We start from the raw sequence: 23138 nt of genomic DNA on the forward strand, positions 1-23138 counted from the left end.
AGTTGTATCAGAACCAAGGTATGCAACACTAATAGTCTTTATACTGCTATTTACAATTTCACATCCACTCCAAAAACACTGAAGAGACTGACTAATTATAATGAAAGTCAGACAGATATTTGTTGTATGGATTCCATACCAGAAGGTTAAGAGAAACTATTCTTAGTTATGAAGATGAAGATGAAAAAAATGCATTTTTTCATCGATGTTGCATTAGTTGGAAGAAGGAAAAGTAGAAACATTTGACAGTAGAACTGTCATTCTTTGAGTTCACACTTCAGGCCCTTGAGTAAAGCTGATGATGTTTTTGGACAAAAGAAAATCAATATCATGCCATTTTTAGTATCTACTGAATGTTATGTAGTTAATAATTTAAAAAAAGGGAGTTTGTTGCTACACTTACGAGGTTTTTCCTTTTGTCAGAAAAGCAGTTGGGTTCAGCTGCCTGTTGGATATACCTTTGCACGCTCTCTCTCTCTCAGCGAATTTAAATGGCTTCTCCTCGACAAAGAGAAAGTGCCCTCAAATTGCAGGGCAACATTTCTTGATAGCCTTGATATGAGCCACCTCAAAGATGAGAGCCTTTAAAAAAAAATCGATCTTTCAAATATGTTTTGAGTTAATGTTACTTGAACAGCTCTTGAAGACAAAAAGGGAATTGTAGTAGGAACAAATTCAAGAAGGGGCAATTGTGCTCACTCAGGGACTTTACCACAATTTATGCTCAGAGGAAGCTGTTGCAGAATGACCAAAATAATTTTGAGAAATGTGTATCTTATCAGTTGTTTGTTGCATGAGTGTGAATTTTCTCCATCTCTCAGCCTGAGATTAAATCTATTTTCTGCTTCCAAAAAATGCACAGTGCAGATGGTGGATTCTAATTGTGCTGGAGGGCAGAGCCTCTCTGCGCTCTCAAAATCCCATACCTCTCCAGAGGTCAAGGGGGCAGTCGGTGTACAGGTAGCCCTGGGGCCAACCTAAGAGGTGACAGTCTCCCGGGGTTTGCTTGCTGGTTATGATGCAAAGCAAAATGGCTGTAACAGCCACCTATCATGCTTCTGGTCTTTCCTGTCAAATTTCTCTTCCCTTCCTTCTGACTTAGGCTGCACGAGTTGGGGGGCACTACAGTGAGCCTTGCAGCAGCTTGGGCTCACATGGGACAGCCGTTGGGATTCACATCTGCTTTGCTCTGCAAGTGCTGTTTCATGTTCGCCTCCCTTTCTCAAGCTTAGATTTTATCTGCATTGCTGCAAATAAACTACTTGTGAGCTGGCAATGCTGCTTCCTCCCTTCTCTTCCAAGCCTCAGAGCTTCTGAGGGCAGGATGGGCTTCAGAGAGATGCCAGTTGTTTGCTTGTATCAACCCTAGTGCTCAAAGATGCAGTGTTGTTCCCATCTGCCCTCAACAGCTCATGCCAAGCCATGTCTCCTCTAAACCCCTACTGCAACTGACTGAGACTTCATCTAGGAGTTTAGGATGTGTTGTCCTTCCTGCCATTTCCTTCTTCCCTGTGCCCTAGAAAAAAGAGAATTCTCCGAGTTGCAGCAGAAATAGTCTCACATTTATGTCTCTTTGTAACCTTCATGCCAGTGTTTAGTCCTGTTAGACCTCTGTTGTGGATGTATTTATGTGCTGCATATATAGAAGTACAGAGGAAAAGGAAATCTTTTTCAATCATGTGAACAGTTTCAACATTCATCAGAATACGTGCTGTCGAGGGGGAGGAGAGTGCAACAGGACATCCAAACAAATACTTTCTAATTTATGCCTTTCCATTAATAAAGATTTGACATGCAGAGCAACTGAGTTCTCCTGTCATTCTGAGGCATCTAGGAAAGTGGTTGTAATGACAGAGATATACACTAAGAAGTGCTTTTCCAGAGGCCAAGCCTGTAGTATCTATTGCTTTTCTTTCATTATACCATCAGCCAGCAGAGTGGAGGAAGAATTTTGCTAATATCCAGTCTTAAGTTCTCTGTATGAGAGTATATTGTCACATGTGAACCTTTCATTTGCTCTATTCCCACTCTGGCCTTCTATCTCCTTCTCTTGTTCCTTCCCTTTATTCATTCTTCTTCTCCAGTTGTCTTCCTCTCACTTCTCCACCTTTGTTTTCTCGTCCCTCTGCTGTGTTTTGTGCTTTTTGTTTACTTCCTTTCACCATTGCTCTTATCCCACCTCTCTCATGTGTCCTCTCCCCTAACTGTCTCTACAAATAGGAAAACTGGTAAAATCCACTCCTACAAAAAGCCTATACTTCACTCTAGACTGTGCTTTCACAGAGCCTGCTATTGCCTCAATATGTGGGCCATTAAGCACTAGGTAGCCCATAGGTATAAGAGAGAATTTCTATGGATGTTGGCAAGACTGAAAAGATAATTAAAATGTATTAATGTATTAGTAACAAAGCAGAAGTGTCTGACAATTATCCCCCCCCCACCAAAAAATAGTGGTGACTCAGATGCACAACGCATAATTTAAAATGGTAATTTAATATGCCATCATCAGTCTGAAATCAGGAAATGTAATGGTAAAGGGTTTCTAATGGACATATGAAGTTGTTCTAGAGTGATACTCTTCCAGATCCATGAGGCAAAGTGGCTTTTCTAGCTTGCAACATTATCCTCCATGAACCACATACATCTGCATTTAAATTTCAAAGGTCAGGTGCAACTGCATGATAATTAAATATTAATTAAATAAGAATAATTTATAGCATTTGAGTCCACATTATAATTGAATGGGATAGCTATCCCATACAAAGCTCCAGTACAGAGTATAGTTTATACATTAGCTCAGAGCTCCCTGAAAATGCCGAAATCAACATTGTATGTTAGGGATTTGGATGCTTATTTTATACACTGAGTTTGAAAACTGTGGTTTGTAGAAACATGTGCAAAAATATTGCCAAAATAAGTATTCATAAAGTTGTTTCAATATGCAGCTGTATGTAAACCATGTTATTAATACATACTGGGTAAATTTCCTACATCTTTTTTCATCCACAGCAGTGAGAGAGAAGTTGCAGATTTTAACCAAAGACAATAGATCTTTAAACTCCAGCCAGGGCTCAGCAGAAAGCTGTCTGGAAGAGCAAATTCTGACTTAGCCTAGTCTTGCCTCCTCTGCTATAAGCTCTTTGATGCAGGGAGTGTTGGGATCCCCCAGCTCCCACCTATCCTAGATGGGTTGATTATTGCTATGGATCTGCAGTGTTGGGTTCTGGCAGGCCAATAGTGAGTTAAATCAACTTTTAATGTCTTCCAAACACTTTTCACAAATGAACTCATTTATCTTCACAGTGATGCAGGGATGGAGGGAGTCAGTCTACCTGTTTTCTGGATAAAGGAACTGAATTGGATTTTCTCAGCAGAAATCAATTAGTTTCAGCTTTAGACTTCACATGCCATCACCAATTACTCATCAGACTAAATACTGTGTTTGCACTGTGCAGCAGGAGATCTATGTTGCTTCTATTTTGTTTCTTCTCTGAAATAAATCAATAGGTTTTACCTCTACTTTTTCCTGCAGCTGGGGTGATGCTGGTCCCTGAGAGGAAGACAGAGGATGATTTTGAGGAGCACTTCGGCTTGAACTACTTGGGACACTTCCTGTTGACTAACCTCCTCTTGGATACGCTGAAGCAATCAGGAACGCACAGTCACAACGCTAGAATCATCACTGTCTCATCAGCCACCCATTATGTAGGCAAATTGCACCTGGATGACTTACAAAGCAGGTACTGGTCCATTTTTAGTATTCACTGATCTGCATTAACTCAATGAAAGTTGTTGCTGAATACTGACTCTGTGTGTGTGAGAAGGGGTGTTGGCTTTTTTTTTTTTTTTTTTTTTTTTTTTTTTAATTAGCAATGCTTTTCAAGCTGTTGCTGCTATCTTTTTTCAGGTTTGAACAAAGCTTGCAGCCTTCGGTCAAAAATACAAATAATTTATAACCTGTTTAAACTGAGTCTTTTATTATGAACCTTGTAAGCCTTGCTTCTTTCTGGTGTTTAAATTGTAGTGATGGTTGTGGTGTAGAGTCTGGACTCACTGTTGCTGAGGCGGGGAGCCTGCATAACTGGGATGCTGTAGAAAGACTTAGGTGAATGCTAATAGACTTCATCCTCAAGTAAATAGCTGCTGGGGACCGTGCACGTGGAGGCCCTGATCCTGCTCTTGGACAGGTGCACAGAGATGCTTATGGCTGCTCGCTCCCCTCCAGCATGGCACAGTGCTACTGGGACACGTCCCGGGCGCTCTGAGAACAGGCTCCAGCCCCGCTGGGAGCCCGGGACATTGCTCTGGCAGAGCCGGCTGGCTCTCAGCTGCTCCCAACCCACACGCATCTGCTGCTCCTTCCTCCCTGGCAGCGCTGCCCGCTGGCACCCAGCTCCCCTCGTGCCAGCCCGCAGCCAGCTGAGCCCCAGCCCTGCCAGCAGGCAGTTGCAGCGGCCCCTTTCAGGTGGCAGTCCTCTTGCTCCGGCGTCTCGCCCCGCTGCCTGCCTCCCCGTTGCCTCCAGCCTCTGGCATGTCTCGGGCGCTCGGTGCTTCCCTTTCCGTCACCTCCGTAGCAGCTACCGACAGCAGCTGTTCCCAGCTGGCCAGCATCCTCCCTGTCCCAGCTTGTGCCACACATCCCCGCCACCCTTGTCATCCCCGAGAGCATCCCTGCGAGCCATTGCAAATACGCGAGCCCCCGTCTGTGTCACCCTCTGAGCTCTCCTGAAGTGACAAAGAGCTGGCACTTTTCCGAGATCCAAAAAAAGCCGCTCTTCTTATTCGAAATCCATGGAACTGCATGACCACGTTCTCGCCATGTACCTTCATGTAGAAAAGCTGTCGCTGAATGCCCATGGGATTTTTTTACCATTAGGAGGATGCCAAATGATGCGGTGAATATCTCTGGTGTCACACAGGAACTGTGTAGCGTGGTTTAGTTAATTGAGGAATGAGCAGGATAACTGAGATGAATTAAAAATTTTCCACATGCAGTCACTTGTGGAAATTACTCGCTTACCAGTAAGCTCAATTACAGTCTTTCTTCAGGTCAGCTTCAAAGAATTTCTGCTCGTATAAAGGCACTCTGCATTTCACACCATTTCCGTGTAGAAATTGTGTCTCAGTCCTCAGCTTTTAACAAGGACTTCAGCAGGTATTAGAGGCACCTGGCCTGAGGTTTCATTTTGGAACACAGACCAAAATTAGAGGGCTAAGCTGTTTCCACTGTGCACATTTTACATATGAATGCTGCATTAAGCTTGTCAAACTTTCTGTTTGACTTCTGATTACATGCTGTGGCATCCGTTTTATTACAAGCACATTGTTTAAACTCTGCAGGGTAGTAGCCGTTTAATCTCTTGCTTGTAAAACAACCACAGGAAATTACCCTTACTCTTCACTTGATATATATATTCATCGTTTCTGATGTACGTGTGCTGGATGGCACCACAAGGGAACTAAGGGGAGTGTATTAGTATTTCTTTGGGGTAAAGTGCCAAATGCAAAATTAAATGTGGCTCTTCTGTGTCTCTTGATAACAATAGTTTCCTTCATTATAGCAAAGCCTTGTATTGTGCCTCTTTAGCTTAGGATCATCCTTATCTATGGTTCATTATTATTAACTCATATTTTAAAGGAACTAGAAATGTTTCCATTAGAAAAGTTATTGTTGAGTGTGAGTATGACCAATCTGATGAACCTTCTCTAAGAAAATAAAATAAAATAAAAAAGAGATTTACTTGCAGCTTTTGTACCAAATCCTGCCCTTTTGCATTTCAACTTTATTAGTGTATGAAGAGACATAAAGGAGGACAGAATCTGACTGATTTTGTACACTCCCTGCAATGTTTGGAATAGCTGGGAGCTGGTAGTGCTGCTCTACATGTATACAAGCATGTATGTGCACCAGTGGCTTCAAGAGGGCCTATGGTTTGAGCTCCAAACCTTTTCTTGGTTCATCTGGAAGAGGATGCTCCCTTTTTTTAAGCTTAACTACTGATAGGCTCCAACATGGGAGAATTGTTAGTTCTCTCTTAAATGGTGCTGCTGTTTGAATATGTGCTAGCAGCATGGGGAGGATGGCCTAGCAATGCTAGAGGACTGTTGCAAAGTACTGTACACAGTCACTGTCCACATCATGAGACCCCAGAGACGCCTTGTGATTCAGAGTAATATTTAAGAGCTTTAGTGGATGTGGTAGAGATAGCTATGGTAAATGCTATCATATAACAGTGTTCCATGAATTGCCATAGTTTTCCAGTGATGGCATCTCTCATTTTTTCAGCTCTTGTGAATGTGAAATCTTTTTTAAAATCCTGTACTGGCTTTTTCTTTATTTTGAGTTGCAGTAGTTGACCATAATTTGTTTTGTGACTTGGGCTTGTGTTCCCTGATTGGTTGGTTGCAGCAAGGCAGCAAAACAATTTCGAGTCTACTCATAGTGGAGAAAGGGAGCTGCACTCTATGCTGGAAAATTTACTGATAGCAGCAGACTGAATTGTTTGCCATGCCCTTGTTCATCATTCATAGATTTTGGTTGGGCCGGTGTCCGAACTGGAGGTGTGTAATGGTAGCAAAGGAGGGATCCATTCATCAAATATGGCAGAGAAGGAAAGGCAGAAGACTGCCCTGATAGGAAGGAGAAAGTAAACTGAGGTTGAGTACTCTGCTTTACCACATATTTTCTATGGGATCATTCTCCTGCTTGGAAGACTTTGGGTTTCTGATCACAGTTGTGGCCATAGCTCCTGAACTTATTTTGCTTATTCTTGCTGCTCGGAATTCTGATTTGAGCTCAGAAGACATCCATATCACAGAGACCACAGGGCAATGGGATAAGACATAGTTGTGGAAAGCTCTGTGCCAGTACAGGGATAGCAACAGTATTAAATACAGCTCACACTACTGTCTTCCACATTTCTTCTTTCATTTGTGTTTCTTACCATCTCACCATTCTGATTTATCCCAGATTTCTCCTTTCAGCTCTTTTTGGTGGGAGCATTAATTTACACCTTTCTTGATTTTTCTTGGCTGTTGTTAATTTTTCTTCCTTTGTTATATCTCTCTTCATGCTTACCTACTTGATTTCTATATTCATAGTTTCATCTTCACCTGTGTCTTTTCAGTGTTTTTCTTTCCCTTGCTTTTTCCCTTCCTATTTCATCCTTTTCTTCTCTTCATTTTTCTTATTTCAACTCACCAGTTCATTTCTTCCTTTTCTCTCCATTTTTCCTTCTATCTTCTCTCCGAAACCCCAGTCCTATTTTTGTCCTACAAATGCCATTTTAATCCCTTCCTGCCCGTTCTCTTCCCACACACAGCACTAAAAGAGACACAGCATGGGTACATCAAGGCAGGACAGAGCTTGTTCCAATCTGGCGGGGCATACCTTGTTTCATGTGTGTTATTAAAAATGCAAACTCACCAGAGTGATGACTGTTCTCCCGGTTCTTTTGCTGAAGTATATATGAAGAACATCAAACACTTTTGTGGTCTTTTAGATCCAGACCATTTTCAGACATGAGTCGACAAGGGGATCCTTAAGGCAAATCATTCTCCTTCATCCTTACTTCGAATACTACTGTTTTCAAGAAGGTGAAAGTTTAACAGAAACACTATCTGCAAATATTTCAGCAATGGTGATTTATGCAATTGCATGCTGACTATAATGTGTTTGCACTCTAAGAGTGGAACGTCATAACTGTCATATTCTTTATTCCTCTTTTGCCTGTCTTAAATAATACTTTTTAAAGTGTGAGCAAAAAATACGGCCTCAGCAGAATATGGCTGCCTGGTTTTAGCAAATATTTGAAGAGTATAGGGCCATCGTCTTCATCTGAGGTAGGCTTAAACAGTTCCATAGAGTTCATGGCTGGGAACCATTCTTATAAGGCAGGGATAGAGGGCTCTCCTTCAGGTACTCTGGCTACAAAAGTAAGAAGAAACTTAAGGAAAATTCAAGAAAAAAAGACCTTATTCATTTTCCAAGGCTGTAGAAGTGCTTCCTCTTGTGTCACACTCATTCAGATGTCCTCTCCCAGAGGTAAGCAGCATCTTTGTGTGTTCTGTCTAGGTTTTTCTCCATGACTAACTATTCCTTTCATCATCCTCTCTTTTTGCATGCCAAATGGGCCCTGTAATGCTGTGAATCACAGATTTATGAACTCCCCAGCCATAGTAACAGAGTTCCTTTTCTGGTCCAAGTCTCCTCTACGTTCAGGAACAGTTGCTCACACTTTCTCTGCTCTCCTTTCTCTGCTCTATTGCTGCAAAGGAAACTGATGGGGTGTTTATGTAGTTTCCCAAAATGGTACAGTCCCCAGGTAATTTCTGTGCATTTTTCCCTGTAGCTCTAGTGCATGAATCATGTCAGGGACAGCAGAGATTGAAGTGAAAGGAATTCCAGAAATCCCAGCTGACATGTACATCCCAGCTGATGTTAAATATGGCAAACAGCTCTGCCCAGGACAGGGGGATACTGGAGAGATGAGGCAGCTCAGTTAATCTCTTCTGCTAGGCAGTTCATACAACGTGTAGCAGAGGCTGTTGCACACTGCTGGGAAAATCTCCCCAGCAGAGTGTCTGGAGACCTCTTGTTCTTGGACAAATAGTCTCCTTCATCATGGCTTCCTAAGTGTATTTGATGTTTCCTGGTGAAAAGTTGCAATTAAGTCTAAGAGAAAAGTTGAAGGTTTTATCCCAGAAGAACAGATGAGATTTTGAAAATAGCATCCATGAATAGCAATGAAAAAAATAAAAGCTGTTTTTTTTTTTTTTTTTTTTTCTTGTAAAATGTTAATACATTTTTTTGGACCAAAAGCATTTATTTCAGTGATTTCAAAATGTTTAGTTTCAAATTTAGTTTGTAATAATCCTTATAAGTACACTGTGTTTCATATTTTGAAGTAAAATGTGATCATACCGAAACTCCAAAACTTTAATTTAAAATTCATCCTGTTCAAGTAAGATATTTTCACCAATTTCAAAGCACTTTTTTATTTGAACTTTTTTAAAAACCTTTTCCTTCGATGATTTGATGAGTCAGCAATTAACAAAATGACCACTTCAGGGAAACTTCCCAGATGGTTCCTCCTGTGCCTCCTCATGACTAATCTGTCACCTGTAAATTCTAAATTCTCTCCTTATGGGAGAATTCATGAGAGTCAAGTTAAAATTTCCACTAGTGTACAGTATCTTCAATACAGTCAAAAGCAAATGTGTAGTTAATGTAGCATAATATTAGCACAATACTTTTGTTTTATTTCCAAATTTATAAATAATAAAGAAAATTTATAGGATGAAGTAGGAGAAATTTTAAATAATTCCCTTTTATTTGTTAATCCATTTTAATCAATACAGAAGTCTTTCGTGGTGACATAGAGAGCTGGGTCACTGAACTAGTTTGATTACTACTACTACAGGATTAATAAAATTATATGAAAAGGATAGGAATTGTAATCATAAAAGATTTTTCTAGACAAGATACACATTATTATAGATTCTATTTCATTTGGGAGTATGGGTTTTTGTTTGTATTATATCATTTAAACAGTTGTCCTACAATAACTTTTACTGTATATAATGATTCTATTTACAAGATAAATTATACTCCCTTGACAGGACTAAATACTAAGTACTAACTGCTGCTAAATTCAGTTAAAGCATCCTTCCTGCAACATACTTCCAAGCTTTTCTATGTACAGTTGGATGATTATGTATTCACAGGTATAAATATTCAAATGCTTATAAAGATATTTTAGTCTTTCTTTGCAGAAGTTTTTTTGTATAAATGTGAGAGGATTTGTTGATTTGCAAAATGATCCCTTCCTTTTGTAGCAATTAGTGCTAATTGCAAAAATTGACTCTGCAGACCTGGAAAATTAGTGTTCTAGTTAATGCACAGATCTCAAATATTATGAATTAATTAAAAAAAAAAAAAAAGGTGGACTATTACAATATCGGAAGACCACTTCTCTCATCAGTCCAAAAAATGTGATTTAAGTTCTTATGTAGTGTGTGTCTTTTTTCTGTTGTAGGCCACAGGTGATCTCCATCCATTCCTGCAACACAAAATGAAGATATATTTCTATCAAAATATCAGCTTGGGAAATTTTGAAATTTATTAGTGCACCTTCATTCTATCTAGTCAAAATACTTTTAGGGTTCATTGCTATTCTGAAGAACAGTAAAGATGTGACACCACTATCACAAAGATAATGTCAGAATTGAATGTATTCTGGAAAATTAAATATAGCTATTTTATGGGTCACAATGTTAAATTCTTTCCTGTCTAAAAGAATTTGATGGTCTTAATAATGTATTATTAATAACAGGTAATGATTTAGTAGGACAAAGTGTTTCTGAGCAAGTTCAAAAACGCAACGTGTTTGGAGGTATTTGATATATACATGTTTCTGCTACTCAGCCTCTCCCTCCTCAGTAGGTTGAATGGGTAAAATCAACTCTCTGTAGCATAAAAGATGATGGATGTATGAACACATGCTATTTTCTGAAATGGCAAGACAATTCAATGATAATTTGAAAGTTAATGTACTGCGCTAGTCTGACAGAGAAGGCAAAAGGGACTTGCAGAGAATATGGAGCAGAGATAGATTGTCACCCTTGAGAGGTGAAGGTTAGTTTAACTTCTCCCTGTGAGCAGAAAAACTCATTAAGGCTGAGTGAACCTTAAAAGCTTGGGAGTTCAAGTTCCGGGTGCTTATTCAAAATTTTTTAGCTTGTTCTCTCAATTGCCTCAGCTTCCACCATCCTCACAATACCTTTTCAGCAGTGTTGTCCTTTGAGCTGTGGAGTGTATCTGGGGAAGGCTAGCACACTTGCCTGTAAATCCCCAGAACAGCATGTTAGGGGACACAGTCAAAATGATCAGCTTGCCTTCAGCAAATCGCCTCTGGATTCAGCAATGCTATTGCTTCTGGTTCTTTGCAACCAAACAGCCCTGATGCTGCCAAGTGCATTAAGGATGAGAAGCTGTAGTGGAAGGACTCAAAGGCAGATTTCTGTCTCGGAGATTAAAAATGGTAACTCTTAACCTCTTCTTTGCTCATCATCCTAAACCTTTCCTTACAGGAAAGTAGAACTTTGTCTATTCAAAAGACTAGAAATAGGTCTTTTGACTAAACAGAGTTTTTTGTAAAAAATGTGTTTTCTCTGAAAAAAAAAATCTAAATAAAATAAGTCATTGTTAAACAAATATTTTAGCCTGCAGTAGTTTTAGTGCTGTCAAAATGTCTTACAACAATTGTAATTTCATCTGTTCTCATTATGTAGAAGGTGCTGCAGTTGACCTGCATTTCTTATGATGAGAAACAGGGACCAGTTGTACACCACGTTATTTTACCTTCCTAAGAAGGATAGAGAGTGAGGTGCCCTGTGGATCACTGTAGCTCTCTGAGAGGTCTAAGAGCTTTTAATTGTGATGCTAGCTGTAACAAGGCACTTCAGAAATCTTCAAATTAAAATATTCTAATTTTTGCATGAAATATTTTCATTCGCAGCTCAAAATGTTTTTTCAGTATTTGAATTTCCACTGAAGGTCAATCAGTTTGCCAGTCTAGGTGGATCTTTTAATTATTTTTACAAGAGAGCTCTGTCTAACTTGCTTTTATACAATTCTGTACTGGACTGATTAAAGAGGTTTGTCCAGCTTTATACTGGAATGACAGTGAGTTAAGCTGTGCGCCTGTGTGGGAGAGACAGGGTGAGCAGGTGTGGTGGAGGCGATGGAGGAGAAGGAGGTGGGCAACGAGGTCCCAGCGCCAACCTGCGCCAGCCTAAGCTGCCAGGGAGCTGCCCTAGAAGCACAACCACTGAGCAAGCGCTGAAGAGGCAGTGAAGTTTTATGACGGTATATTGATTTTTCAGAGTTCGGTCACAAAATTTCTTGTTAGTATTTCCTGGACCACCTGTGTGAATACAGTTCTGGGGTGTTTTGTAAGGGGAAGAGATTTCAGGTGCTCTTCACTGAGATCGCAGGAGCTCTGGCCCCAAGCCTTGCCCCTCCCTAGGAAATATTTGGTTTTCCATTACTAGTAGTTCACATCCCTGTTTACTGTGTTCCAGGGTGACATAATATTGGGAAATTTAAAAAACAAGTTTAAGACTGGATGGTGGAGAAAGTGATTGCTGTTACTGTCTCTTATGGTAGTTTAAAATAACCAGTTTATAATGCTGGTTACAGACCACTGTGAGCCACAATTGGTTATTAGTTTCTTGTAGTTTGAAGAGAATTTTTCTCTGACAAATATAGTTTAAGGGCAAACCAAAATGATGGAGTGAAAAAAGGCCACAATCTAACAACCCTTAGATAAAGGAGAGCAGCATTTTACTGGATTGCTTTTACTGTTTGCTAAAGTTTGCTTGTTTAGGTTTCTAAAGTAAAATATCTGCCTTTCCAGGCTCTTATTTACATCGCATAGTGGCTGAAGGACTCTATCAACATACAGCCTCATATAAACTAAGACCTTTCCCATTGCATCTAGACAAACAGTCATTTTATGGGTGCAGAGAACTTATATATTTGAATCTTTCCTGCAGCTGTTGACATTTCAGCTATTTTTCTTCTTTAACATATCTTCCAGCAGAAGGGGAAGACTTTCCATGACTGTTTTTAGGAAACATGTTACTTGTTTATTAGCTTGTTCCTTATCTTCATTCAGTTATTGTGATATAGTAAATTTTCTGTCTGTTTGAAGCTGTGGTCTTCTTATCCTAAGTAAGGAAACATCGAAAAAGCAGAAGTTGCTAATTGCTTTAACAAATAAAAACTGATATTTAAAATTTTTTTTGAGTGTCTCAGTTGATAATCTTATCTTGCTTCTGTGGACACAAGAGTGATTACACACTCTTTCTGCACAGTATTTACAGACATCAGGGAGAAAAAAGGATTTTGTACTCTTTGTGCACATTCAAGTCGTACATTCAGCTCTTCTTCAAGTCCAAGGCAGTGCAGTAGGTTTGGCCCATCACAAAATTAAAGCTTGTACTATTTTCACATAAACCAACTAATTTCACATAGTCTACTGAAAATCCACTCGTTGCATTTGGTGACTAGGCTTGATTGGACTTGACTGGACTTGAAATGGCAGCATTTTCTTATGCATAAACAGGCTCTATAGTTATTTCCCTTTCAGTCCCAGAAAGAAAAACTCAGAATCTGAAGCTGCTTTGCAAACACTATGCCAATTTTAATATGATTTTATCAAAATGGAAATAAGATTTGGATTGTTCAAGTTATTACTGAGCCATTTTATGTCCCTGTCTATGTTCCAGTGGAAAACACCCTGTTCGTGTTTCTATGGAAGAGAAGAAGAAACTATAAAAAGACCTCTTGCTTCTTTGAACTTAAAAGCCCTATTGTAGAAGGATTAGGAAGCTTTTTGCCTTATACAAGTAAATGGAGGATGCCTCAGAGCTCTTCTTGATTTAATCCAAGAGATCATCTGAAAAGATATGTGTCAATCTTCAATTACATGAGATCCAGATTACCCAAGAGAAAAAGATTACCAAGGAAAAGATATATGGCAGTTAAGTTTCCCCCTTGACTCAAAAGGGTCATGAGGACATAGAACATAGGTCTTGGAGCCTTGATCTTGTTCTTGGCTGCAGCTATGCAAAACATTGCTTGCTTGCTTTTATTTATGTATTTATTTGTTTGACAGAGATTTTTTTAATTGAGTGAAGGGATACCATTAGGCTCAAATGCCACTTCAAATATTAAAAAGTACTTAACACTGCATGATATAAACTCACAATAGAAAAATGGTACCTCAGAAGAATCAGCTTGTATCATTCTCTGTAAAGAGATGTATTTCCTGGGAAAATGAAATTACAGTAATTACAACTTGAACTGGTCAACAATAGTTGACCACAAAAACAAAAAACATTTAAAATTAACATATACAGAAAAGTTAGACTGTTGTTTAAGCTATTGGTTCTGCTCAGATTTTGAGAAGACCAGTCTTTGCCTCCATGTTTCATACATTTGAGAATTTGCATTTAGCACACAGCAATGGAGCCACGCTTGGCAAGGTAATCAGTGGAGTGAAAGGAGCGCTCTTGACATCTCACCTACCTACATTAGGAGGAGGGATTGGCCATAGGTAAATGATGCATTAATTCCATCAGGATGGCCCATCATGACAAGCCCCTGCTGATTTTATCTTTTAGAAGTATTTTTAATAATATAGATCTTCCAGAGTCCTTCACTAGCTCCTCTAATGACAGTAAGTTCACTCTGCATTTCGTACATGCTATAAACAAGGGGCTAGTCACTGAATGCCATGCATTTATGCAGCAAAGTGCTGAAAGTTGGGAAGCAATGGCTCTTTTAGAAAAGGAGCAGCTTCTGGCTTGTGGGGCTTACTGAACTCTGAATGAAGCCCAAGCTTCATTGATTTGCTGAGAAGTGAGCTAATACTAATAGACCATCTGCAGCATTTTGCCTCATAGAAAGAGCAGCTCCTAGCTCTGAGCTTTTACCCTTATACTTATCCTTTAATTTGGGGAAAAAAATATACTGCCTTCTCACTTTTTGAAAGATTTCAGACCAAGTCCAGTTTTGGCCAAAGCTGCATGGAGTGGCCCACTGCTGAGGGAGAGGTAGATGCTCCAAGGTGTGGATAGTCTCAGGCATTACTTTGTCTGTGCGTCAGCACAAGCTACCCAGCCAGGCAGTGTGGAAAAGTGCAGTCTGTCTCTGGCTATTCAAGTAATACTGTAGTTGCCAACGCATGAAGTGCTTGCTTTTCGTCTTGTGTAGAACCACTAATTTAGTTTGTCAGTCTAGTATCCTTCCTTTCCGGTGTGCCCATCACAGGCTTATGAGGATGCTTCAGGAGTCACTACTGCCTGAGTGCTTATTGGTTCAAAATTACTGTGACTTCTGTATTCGAATTCAAATACATGGATGTATGGTAAGGCTGCCTTTACTTTTACATGTATAAATATTTATAAATATATAAACACTTTTTTTAAAAAAAGAGCTACATATGTAAATGCACAAAATATGCATGAAGAAGTAATTGTCTAGTAATTGGCCAATGGACACCCAAAATATTCATGCATGTATGTGAAATAAGTAACTATGCAGTAAGCTATAGCATTACTTGCAATGGGTAACAGAACAACTACAGTACAAAACACAGCTGTAATATAGCCTAGTAGATCTGTCAAATACTTAGATTTTGGATCTGTTTTACTAATGCATCTGCTTGTTTCTTTCAATTAGCAAGACATTATTTTTCAGTGGTAATATGCATATTCTGATTTATCCAACTTTTTTTTCTCCATCTCTGTACTTTCTTTTTTTGTATTAGTGGAAAATCACAATAGATAAGACTTAGCAAATGTATACATAGGATAAATACTTGTAGTACAGTCAGGAAATCTGCACAAGTATAATAAGCAATATTTATAATTCAGGCTTTGGTTTATTATAAGAAGAGAGGGAAAAAAAAGCTTATGAGAACCAGAAAAGATGTACCTGTATTCTGCAATATATTTCTGTAGCTACCTAAAACAATCTGCAGAATCTATCAGAAATTTTGAAAAATCTTGCATTGTATTCCCTAGAGACAGAAAATCTAAGCCTATGAAAGCTTTATGAGTGTTTAATAATAGTCTCTATATTCTTGACTAAGAAATGGTGATGATGTATTGCAAGATTAATACATATATCACTAAGACACTTAAGGTGTTTTAATACAGCAAGTCTGTGTTTTGCTTAATTCACAGATTCATCCTAAGGCATGTATTGAAATTTTGTGTGGCCTTTCATTAAAAACCCCAGCATGTCACCCACATTTTGCATCACTTCTCTTTTAATGGAGTACGTGGCAATCTAGTTGTTCTTCAGTTTGATCTTAGTGCACTCAGCCCTCCAGCTAGATTAACACACTGGAAATTGGGGAGTGTGATGATCAGTGAGGAGAAGATGATATGTTCAAGACAAGAGCGGTGTAAAAGAGGTTCATGTCAGAAAAACTCTACTGCTAGCATCAGTCAGGTTAAATATAGCTGTATATTGCTCAGCGCAGTCACGTGGTTTCTGAGCCTTTTCTTTCAAGATGTGGTGGGAAAGGGCAAGGATGGTATTATTGCGCCCTTCCTCCAGTCAGTGCATATCAGCTTCCTTCCACATGTGTGCATAAGGCAAAAAGCAGCTCTTGGTGTAAAAGAAAATATCAGAATGCAGTGTAAGAGTCTGTACGCAGTAGGTGTAGAGAAAATGGGCTGTGTAGATCAGCTATTTTGATGCCCTCATTACTCAGCAGGTCCCTTGAGCTGATTTAATGTTGTAGCCTAAGCCTGATACCATTAGACCGAGATGGGAGACCTCTACAGAATACAGACATACAGACCAACTAAAGCCAGACAAAAAAAGAAACCAGAGTGAAAAATGGTAGTTGCAGGAAATGGTAAACAAGGATCCAGTGTTCAAACTTGGGTAACATCTGAGTTCATGCTTAAACACCTAATTAGTCACTGCAGGCTCTAGTTTGAAAATTGGCTTCTCATTACTTTGTACAAATACATTGCCCCAGCATGCCAGAGAGACTGCTGCTGGAGACAGCACCATCGAGATGAGTTGTAAAATTAGCTTCTAGTGGAAGCTGCTTGGGAAAAGACAAAAAAAAGTCATCAAACCACAAGACATTCACTCCAAAATTGAATACTTAATTTTTTTCATTTTGGCAAAAATACAAAATAATCCCTTTCTCTTTACATCCCGAATTTTTGCAGTGAAAATTCAAACTTGCCAATTTAGTTGCAAAAAAAAAAAAAAAAAAAAAAAAAATCTTAACATGGAAAACAGTAATTTCTGCTAAAAGATATTTGTACTGAAAATGCATAACCTGCCTTATCTTGACCATTTTTTCCATCAAGATAGAATCAACGAAAGGTTAATTTTAAAAGAAGAAGAAAGTGTTATCTATTACTGCTTTCTTGGCCAGATTTCAAAACAACTAATTAAATTCTGTCTGCTTTAACTCCTTCTATAGTTTCCAGTTAGTGAGCAGTGAGTTGTCCTTTTTCTTCTGTACCGACAGGGCCAATGCTCTTGGCGACCATCCCCCCCAGGGAATACTCCTTTCTGTAGTAGAAAGAGTGATCGCTGTGATCCACAGAGAGACCCACTCAAATGAATGGATGGGCATGAGCTTCTCCAGTAGAACGTCAGCCTCATTGCTCTATCCCACTGGACTTCTTCCCACTAAATCCATGCTTACTGCCTCCACTGCTTCACTTTTGCCAGCTACTGACCATGCAGTGGTCTGCCAGGCTCACAACATGAGTTGTCCGACTTAGCTAGAGCTTGGTTGGCAGTATTTATTGTGATGGAACTTGGGCCGTTGATCACCTGTATCTCCTGACTTTCTGGCTGATCTGCCAGCACGTGTATATGCCAGACGTTGCAGATGCCCCTTGTACACTACTGTGCCAGTGAGGTTGACTGGCAAGCTGTGCACTGCTTGCACGCTGTACTTTGTTGAGCCTCTTTAATACACACTTATTTTAGAAGGCTTTTAGAGTCTTCAGAAAAGAAAAGAGATGTGGAGATGTGTAATGTTGCCAATGTTATTACTTTATTTAATGTACAGTTATAGTTTTGTTCAGTGCTGAAAATATATAGAAAGAGCATAGAGAGACAAGAGAAAGACTAAATCTAGATGCATAGGCTTTGAAGCAAGGTCATTCATGGAATCAGTAAGGTTGGAAGGGACCTCTGGAGATCATCTAATCCAATCCCCTGCTCAAGCAGGGTCACCTAGAGCATTCTATGTATAGGAATATAAGTATGTACGTGGGATATGCAGTTATGGTACAGGAGCATATGTGAAGGAGACAAGGCATTTTTCTAATTCATAAACTCAAGACTAGATGTAATGAAGCTAAGTGACCATTTTTTTCCCCAGTATGTAATTTAAATAGAATAAACTAGTGTTAAACAAAGCGTGAACATAATAAGACTAGGTCTCACAAATAAAACAGTGGTTCAATTAAAATACTCATCAGTTCTGTATCACAGATTATTCTAGTTTTATATAGTCCAGTGATAATAGATTCCTGAAAAGCAAAAATCGTATGCACACAAAAAGTGGAAAGAATGCAGGTGATCAGCATAGGGGTGCTGCTAAAAGCATCTGCTCTGTTTATTAAGTTTTACGTCCTTGATCTCTATAGTACACTATTGAAATCTGATTACTTACTGCCTTGGAAATCATTTCCATCTCTGCACTGTGATATAAAAGTCTTCCATACTGGTTGGATGGCTTTTAATATCTTCTAAGCACTCATGCTTTCCTGACATAGATATACATGCAAAGTACAAGGCTTTCGAGGATCTAGTCCTTGTAGTTTGTGCTTCCTTGCCACAAGATAAGTTGAAATAGCGCTCATGCAGCATGTGGGAATGGAGAGAGAGTCATGGGGAGTTTTCACCTTCCCTCTACATGGCTCCTGAGCCTTATTGAAGGCCAGACTAGACCCAGACAGAATGAGTTAGAGTAGTCCCTAACCCTGCTTCTCGGTGAGCGGCTTGCTAGACAAGATCGCTGTCATTCAATACAGTAAGTCTTGTCCCATGCCCTAGCTTACATTCTTCCCTGATGGGGAAACAGTGGCACTGGTGAAGAAATGCCAGGAAGCACCAGGCTGTTGAAGGCTGCTTCAGATAAGGACTTCCCAAGGATAGAGTTAGATCTGCCTTGCACTGCTGCACAAGGGAAGCCAGTAGCGGCTGAGGATCTGGCCCTTCCAGTTAATATGCATGACGCATACAGTGACATTTTGAGTGTTTCAGATGAGGATATGGACATTACTGAATTTAAAATATAACTGCAATTCCCTGAGTAATGCCAAGTCACTTTTATAGTCATGTAGTAATTGTTCTTTATTTTTGAAATAGCCCATTTTACCCCGAGGTGCAAGTGATATCTTTATGATGATAGAGCTATGTTATCCAGCATGTAAGAGCTCAGGCTGTTGGTTAGTATGAAGGCTTTTTATGATCTGCTGTTCTTTTTTATTCTACCTCAGATTATATAACACTTTCATTGCCTATTTGTGTTTCTCTTGAACAAGAAAAGAGCAGAAAAAAGAAGAGAGATGAACTAGAGATTTAATGCTGTTGTCTTTCACTTCCTGTAGCTGAGCTGTAAGATATACTATTGTCTCTCCAAATTTCTGAGTCCATTCAGATAATGCTAACAGTTAAATTGCTTCAGTAGCCTTATACCTCTGCAGAGAACCAGCCCGTTTGCTAGCATGCAAGGGGTTCTATGGTGAAGTGTACAGAATATTATAAATTAGATATTGAATTAAAATGAGATTATGAAATGAATTCTGAGAAATATTTGCTGTTTGGACTCTGCATCTCTGCATAATAAAACCTTGCAATAACCACAGAAAACTCAGGGCAGGCTTTTCTGCAGGACAGGAACATTCTCAGCTTTGACATTTGCTGCACTAAGAATGAAGCTATAGTCTGCTGCTGTCACAGTGTCAGGACAGCAAATAAAGAGAAGGCAACAGCAGCTGGGAAAGAGAGATCAGCCCCCAGGTGGGTGCTCCTCTATCTTGCTCCACCAGCAGTAGCTGCTGCCCTGAGGGCTCTAACCCCAGTCTCCGTTTCATCAGCAGCAAGCAGCACATCTCCCCAGACTCCGGCCTAGGCAAAAGAGGATAAGGACCATCGCTGTTTTGCTGCTTCCAGAAATCTCTTGCTCCAGGCCTGCTCCTGCCTGCTTTGCCTATGAGTTGCCTGTAGTGCTAGGAATTACTTCTGGTTCTTCTAAGCACAAAAAAAGTTAAATGAAAGGCCTATAGTAACAACAAGAGTGAATTGGCCTGGAATAGGAATTTGTGAAAGTGATGCTGAGGCTTACATCTGGATGAGCATTTTATGTGATATACCTGCTAATTTGTCCAGAACTAGCCTGCTTATTTGAAAAAAAATAGTGCTGCCGGCATGTGGTTGATTGCAGCTAATCAGCAGTTCCTAAAATGTTTGACTCCAAAAAAAAGGCAGATTCAGCACCCAGGTTGAGAGAGGTGCATGGGAGTCTCAAGAGGCAACAGTTTGCCCTGACTCTCAGCATTTGTGCATTTATGCATCAGCACTGTACCATCTGTTTGGCACAGGCCTAGCTCAGCCAGCTTTCTCTGTTCTAAGAGTTGTACATGATATAACTGTGGTTACACTTGCACCGTATGCAGCCACTCTCCTTGCCTCACCTTTTAATCCCTCTCCTTAGCTGTGTGTAATCTGATGTGTCGTTGGGGCAGGTGCAGTGATTGCCTTGCTCGTCTATAGTGTGTCCAACACAAAGGAGCTGTAATCAGAAACTAGTAGGTTCTGCTGTGATACAAATAGTAATAACCAGGAGTAGTATGATTAGGGACAGATTTACAGGGTGGGAGGGGGATTATGTATGTTTGAGAAGAATGTTGTTAGGAAGGGGAGACTGTTTTGGGGAGATGATATCACCTAGGAGATGGTATTCTGGAGCTTGGTGCTTCAGTGTAGCCAGTTAAAATATTTTTACATAGATATTCTGTTAGATGCCATGTAATTTTATTTTTTATTTTTTGTGTAAATGGGGCATTGTATCCGATGGAATAATCACCAGAACTACAGCAAACAACACACCCGCTGGTGATAAGCTGCTTCTTGTGACTGAATCTGTGTGTTTGCTGGATATCGCAGAAAATGCTGTACGTTTGATGTTTGTACAATGATGTTTTTCTTCTGATTATTTTTATGTTCATGTCCTTCTCTCTTTCTTTTTCTTATACAGATGTTCGTATTCACCCCATGGAGCCTATGCCCAAAGCAAACTTGCCCTTGTGTTATTTACCTATCGATTACAGCATCTTCTGACTGCAAATGGAAGCCATGTGACTGCTAATGTAGTAGATCCTGGAGTAGTGAATACCGAGCTCTACAAGCATGTCTTTTGGGTAGTAAAAATGGTCAAATGGATGACAGCCTGGCTACTTTTCAAGGTATGCATTTTTTTTTAACTATTTTGTTGCCATGTTACTACATTGTAAAAGCTGTAATCAGCACAGAGATGAAGGTGTATCAGAGTTTATCATAAGGTATTGTATTTATTACATTTTTCTGGACTGATGAAACATAAAAAAATGATAAAGACAGCCCTCACCCAGAACATTTATTTTAAGTGGACTCACGTTAAGAGGAGAGAATTCCTCTCACTTTATCTGTGGTTGAAAAAGTAAATGCCCATGCATTAATATCTACCTAAACTATTTACGTTTGCTTGTGTGTACGTGCTGGTAGAATTGCATTCTAACAAGGAGCCAGCACATGCAAAGTGTTCCTAGGAAATGTCTTGTACATCCTGCTAATGAGAAGTAGACATGACCTGACACTGTCTACATGTATGCAACACGTTGAAGAGAAGAGGGTGAAGGAAAGAAGAGAGCAAATGAAAAAAATGTTGATGGGACATAGCGCAAGCTCCAAATTGTGCAGATCTAAATACACATGCTCTGGAATGTGGACCAATCTTCATTTAAGTCTTTCATCTGAACACATACTTGTAATAGCACATTATCTTTTATTATCTGTGTCTGGTCTACATAAGAAAATTTTAACCTCTATAATAAAACTAATCTAAAACTGGGGCAAACCTAGTTAACTTTAACTTCAATAACATTTTGCAGTAGTGCAAGTAGATCAATCTGAAATCAGTTTAGCAGCACAGGTGCAATGTTCTAACGTGAACAAGCCTTAGAAGGATTAGTTCTGAGAAAATACACTGATTATAACTCTTTCAGAAAGGAGTTTTGGATTAAGTGAATGGAATCTGATTCCATTAGAGAAAATTAAATTCCCTAATTAAAATGAAGTATTTTAGATCAAGGGGCATATCCTACAAAGCAAATTAAACTTTGATATGGAAATATCACTAGCTTTAATTTTAGAAATGAATCTGGGGGCTGGAATAGTGTTTGTAAAATAAGATGCAAATAAATAAACCCATATTTTTTTAAAAATAGTATCTTCTAAGTACACCCTGAATATTGCAATAAAATTGTAATAGGAATGCTCATAAGGTGAAATGCATCCTTAAAGAGAGTGCATACAGCTTTGCCAGGTGTATATGTGAGACTTGTTTTGCCTCTTGAGACTGCCATTTTAAGTGCCAGTCTGTGATGGTGGTGTTTTCTAATTGGACTCGCTTTGCTAACATAACAATTTCGTACAGCTACTTAGGTAGCACTAAGTATTTCCAGCATAGCCACAAAATTCTACCACAGATTCTGTGTCTGATAGTAAAAATTGATTCTGTTGTTTTTTATAGCACGCAATCCCATTCAGTTTTACTGGTGCACCAAGGGAAACGTTTCTGTATTATACTGACCATGTTTAGAAAGTAAATGGGATGTCACTGAAAACACATAAAATGAGTTTGGATTTATCACAAGAGAAAGTCAAGTATCTATAGTTGTAATAGTAATGCTGCCTATAGTCCCTGATCATTTCTTAGTCTTTGTGTGAGATACCAGTCTGAAGGAATATTGCCTTTCAGTGGCTGAAGGATGCTGACTTGCATGGAAATGCTATGTGTATGCTGCCTTCAAAGCAAAAGTATCAACGAGGTGTTTGCTTTTTGAGGCTGAATATACTCACAACACTTCAGTTACTGAGGTTGAGATTTTCCCATTTTTATATAACACTTGCTGTGTTTTTTCTGTAAGCTAGAGAAGAGGGAGGGAGAAAACCTTACCAGTCTTCCCACCCTCTTGGAGGCTTCTGAGTTACATCACAGAGATCTACTCTTTTCTTAAGGCTTAATATGCTTGGTATCTTTACATATTTGGGGCTGATTTTGCCTTCTTTTCTCACATTCAGGAGCACTTTATCATATATATCTGTCCTTTCCAGTTCAGTAGAACTGCATTACAATGTGCTATTTATTTCTATGACATGATCATGTTAAAAACCTATCTGGTAATTTAGATCGTTCTGTATCTAGTACTACAATATCCAGTATTTTAGCCTTAGCAAAAGGCATTCAATGGTCTTGTGGTGATCTCATGCACTAGGATAGATTTCCCCTGAGAAAAGTAGGAAAGCAAGGGTA

General features: G+C 39.3%; 1 protein-coding gene across 1 annotated transcript in view; it reads left to right on the forward strand.

Annotated features, from left to right (window-relative positions):
* DHRSX (dehydrogenase/reductase X-linked) overlaps positions 1-23138 on the forward strand; it is a 178196-nt gene that overhangs the window by 126692 nt on the left and 28366 nt on the right. Inside the window, exons 5-6 of the mRNA XM_062601473.1 lie at positions 3533-3740; positions 20823-21030. Of these exons, the coding sequence (XP_062457457.1) occupies positions 3533-3740; positions 20823-21030 (416 nt within the window). The remainder of the gene's footprint in view (positions 1-3532; positions 3741-20822; positions 21031-23138) is intronic.

The sequence above is a fragment of the Rhea pennata genome, chromosome 1 (genome assembly GCF_028389875.1).
Source record: "Rhea pennata isolate bPtePen1 chromosome 1, bPtePen1.pri, whole genome shotgun sequence".
NCBI lineage: Eukaryota > Metazoa > Chordata > Aves > Rheiformes > Rheidae > Rhea > Rhea pennata.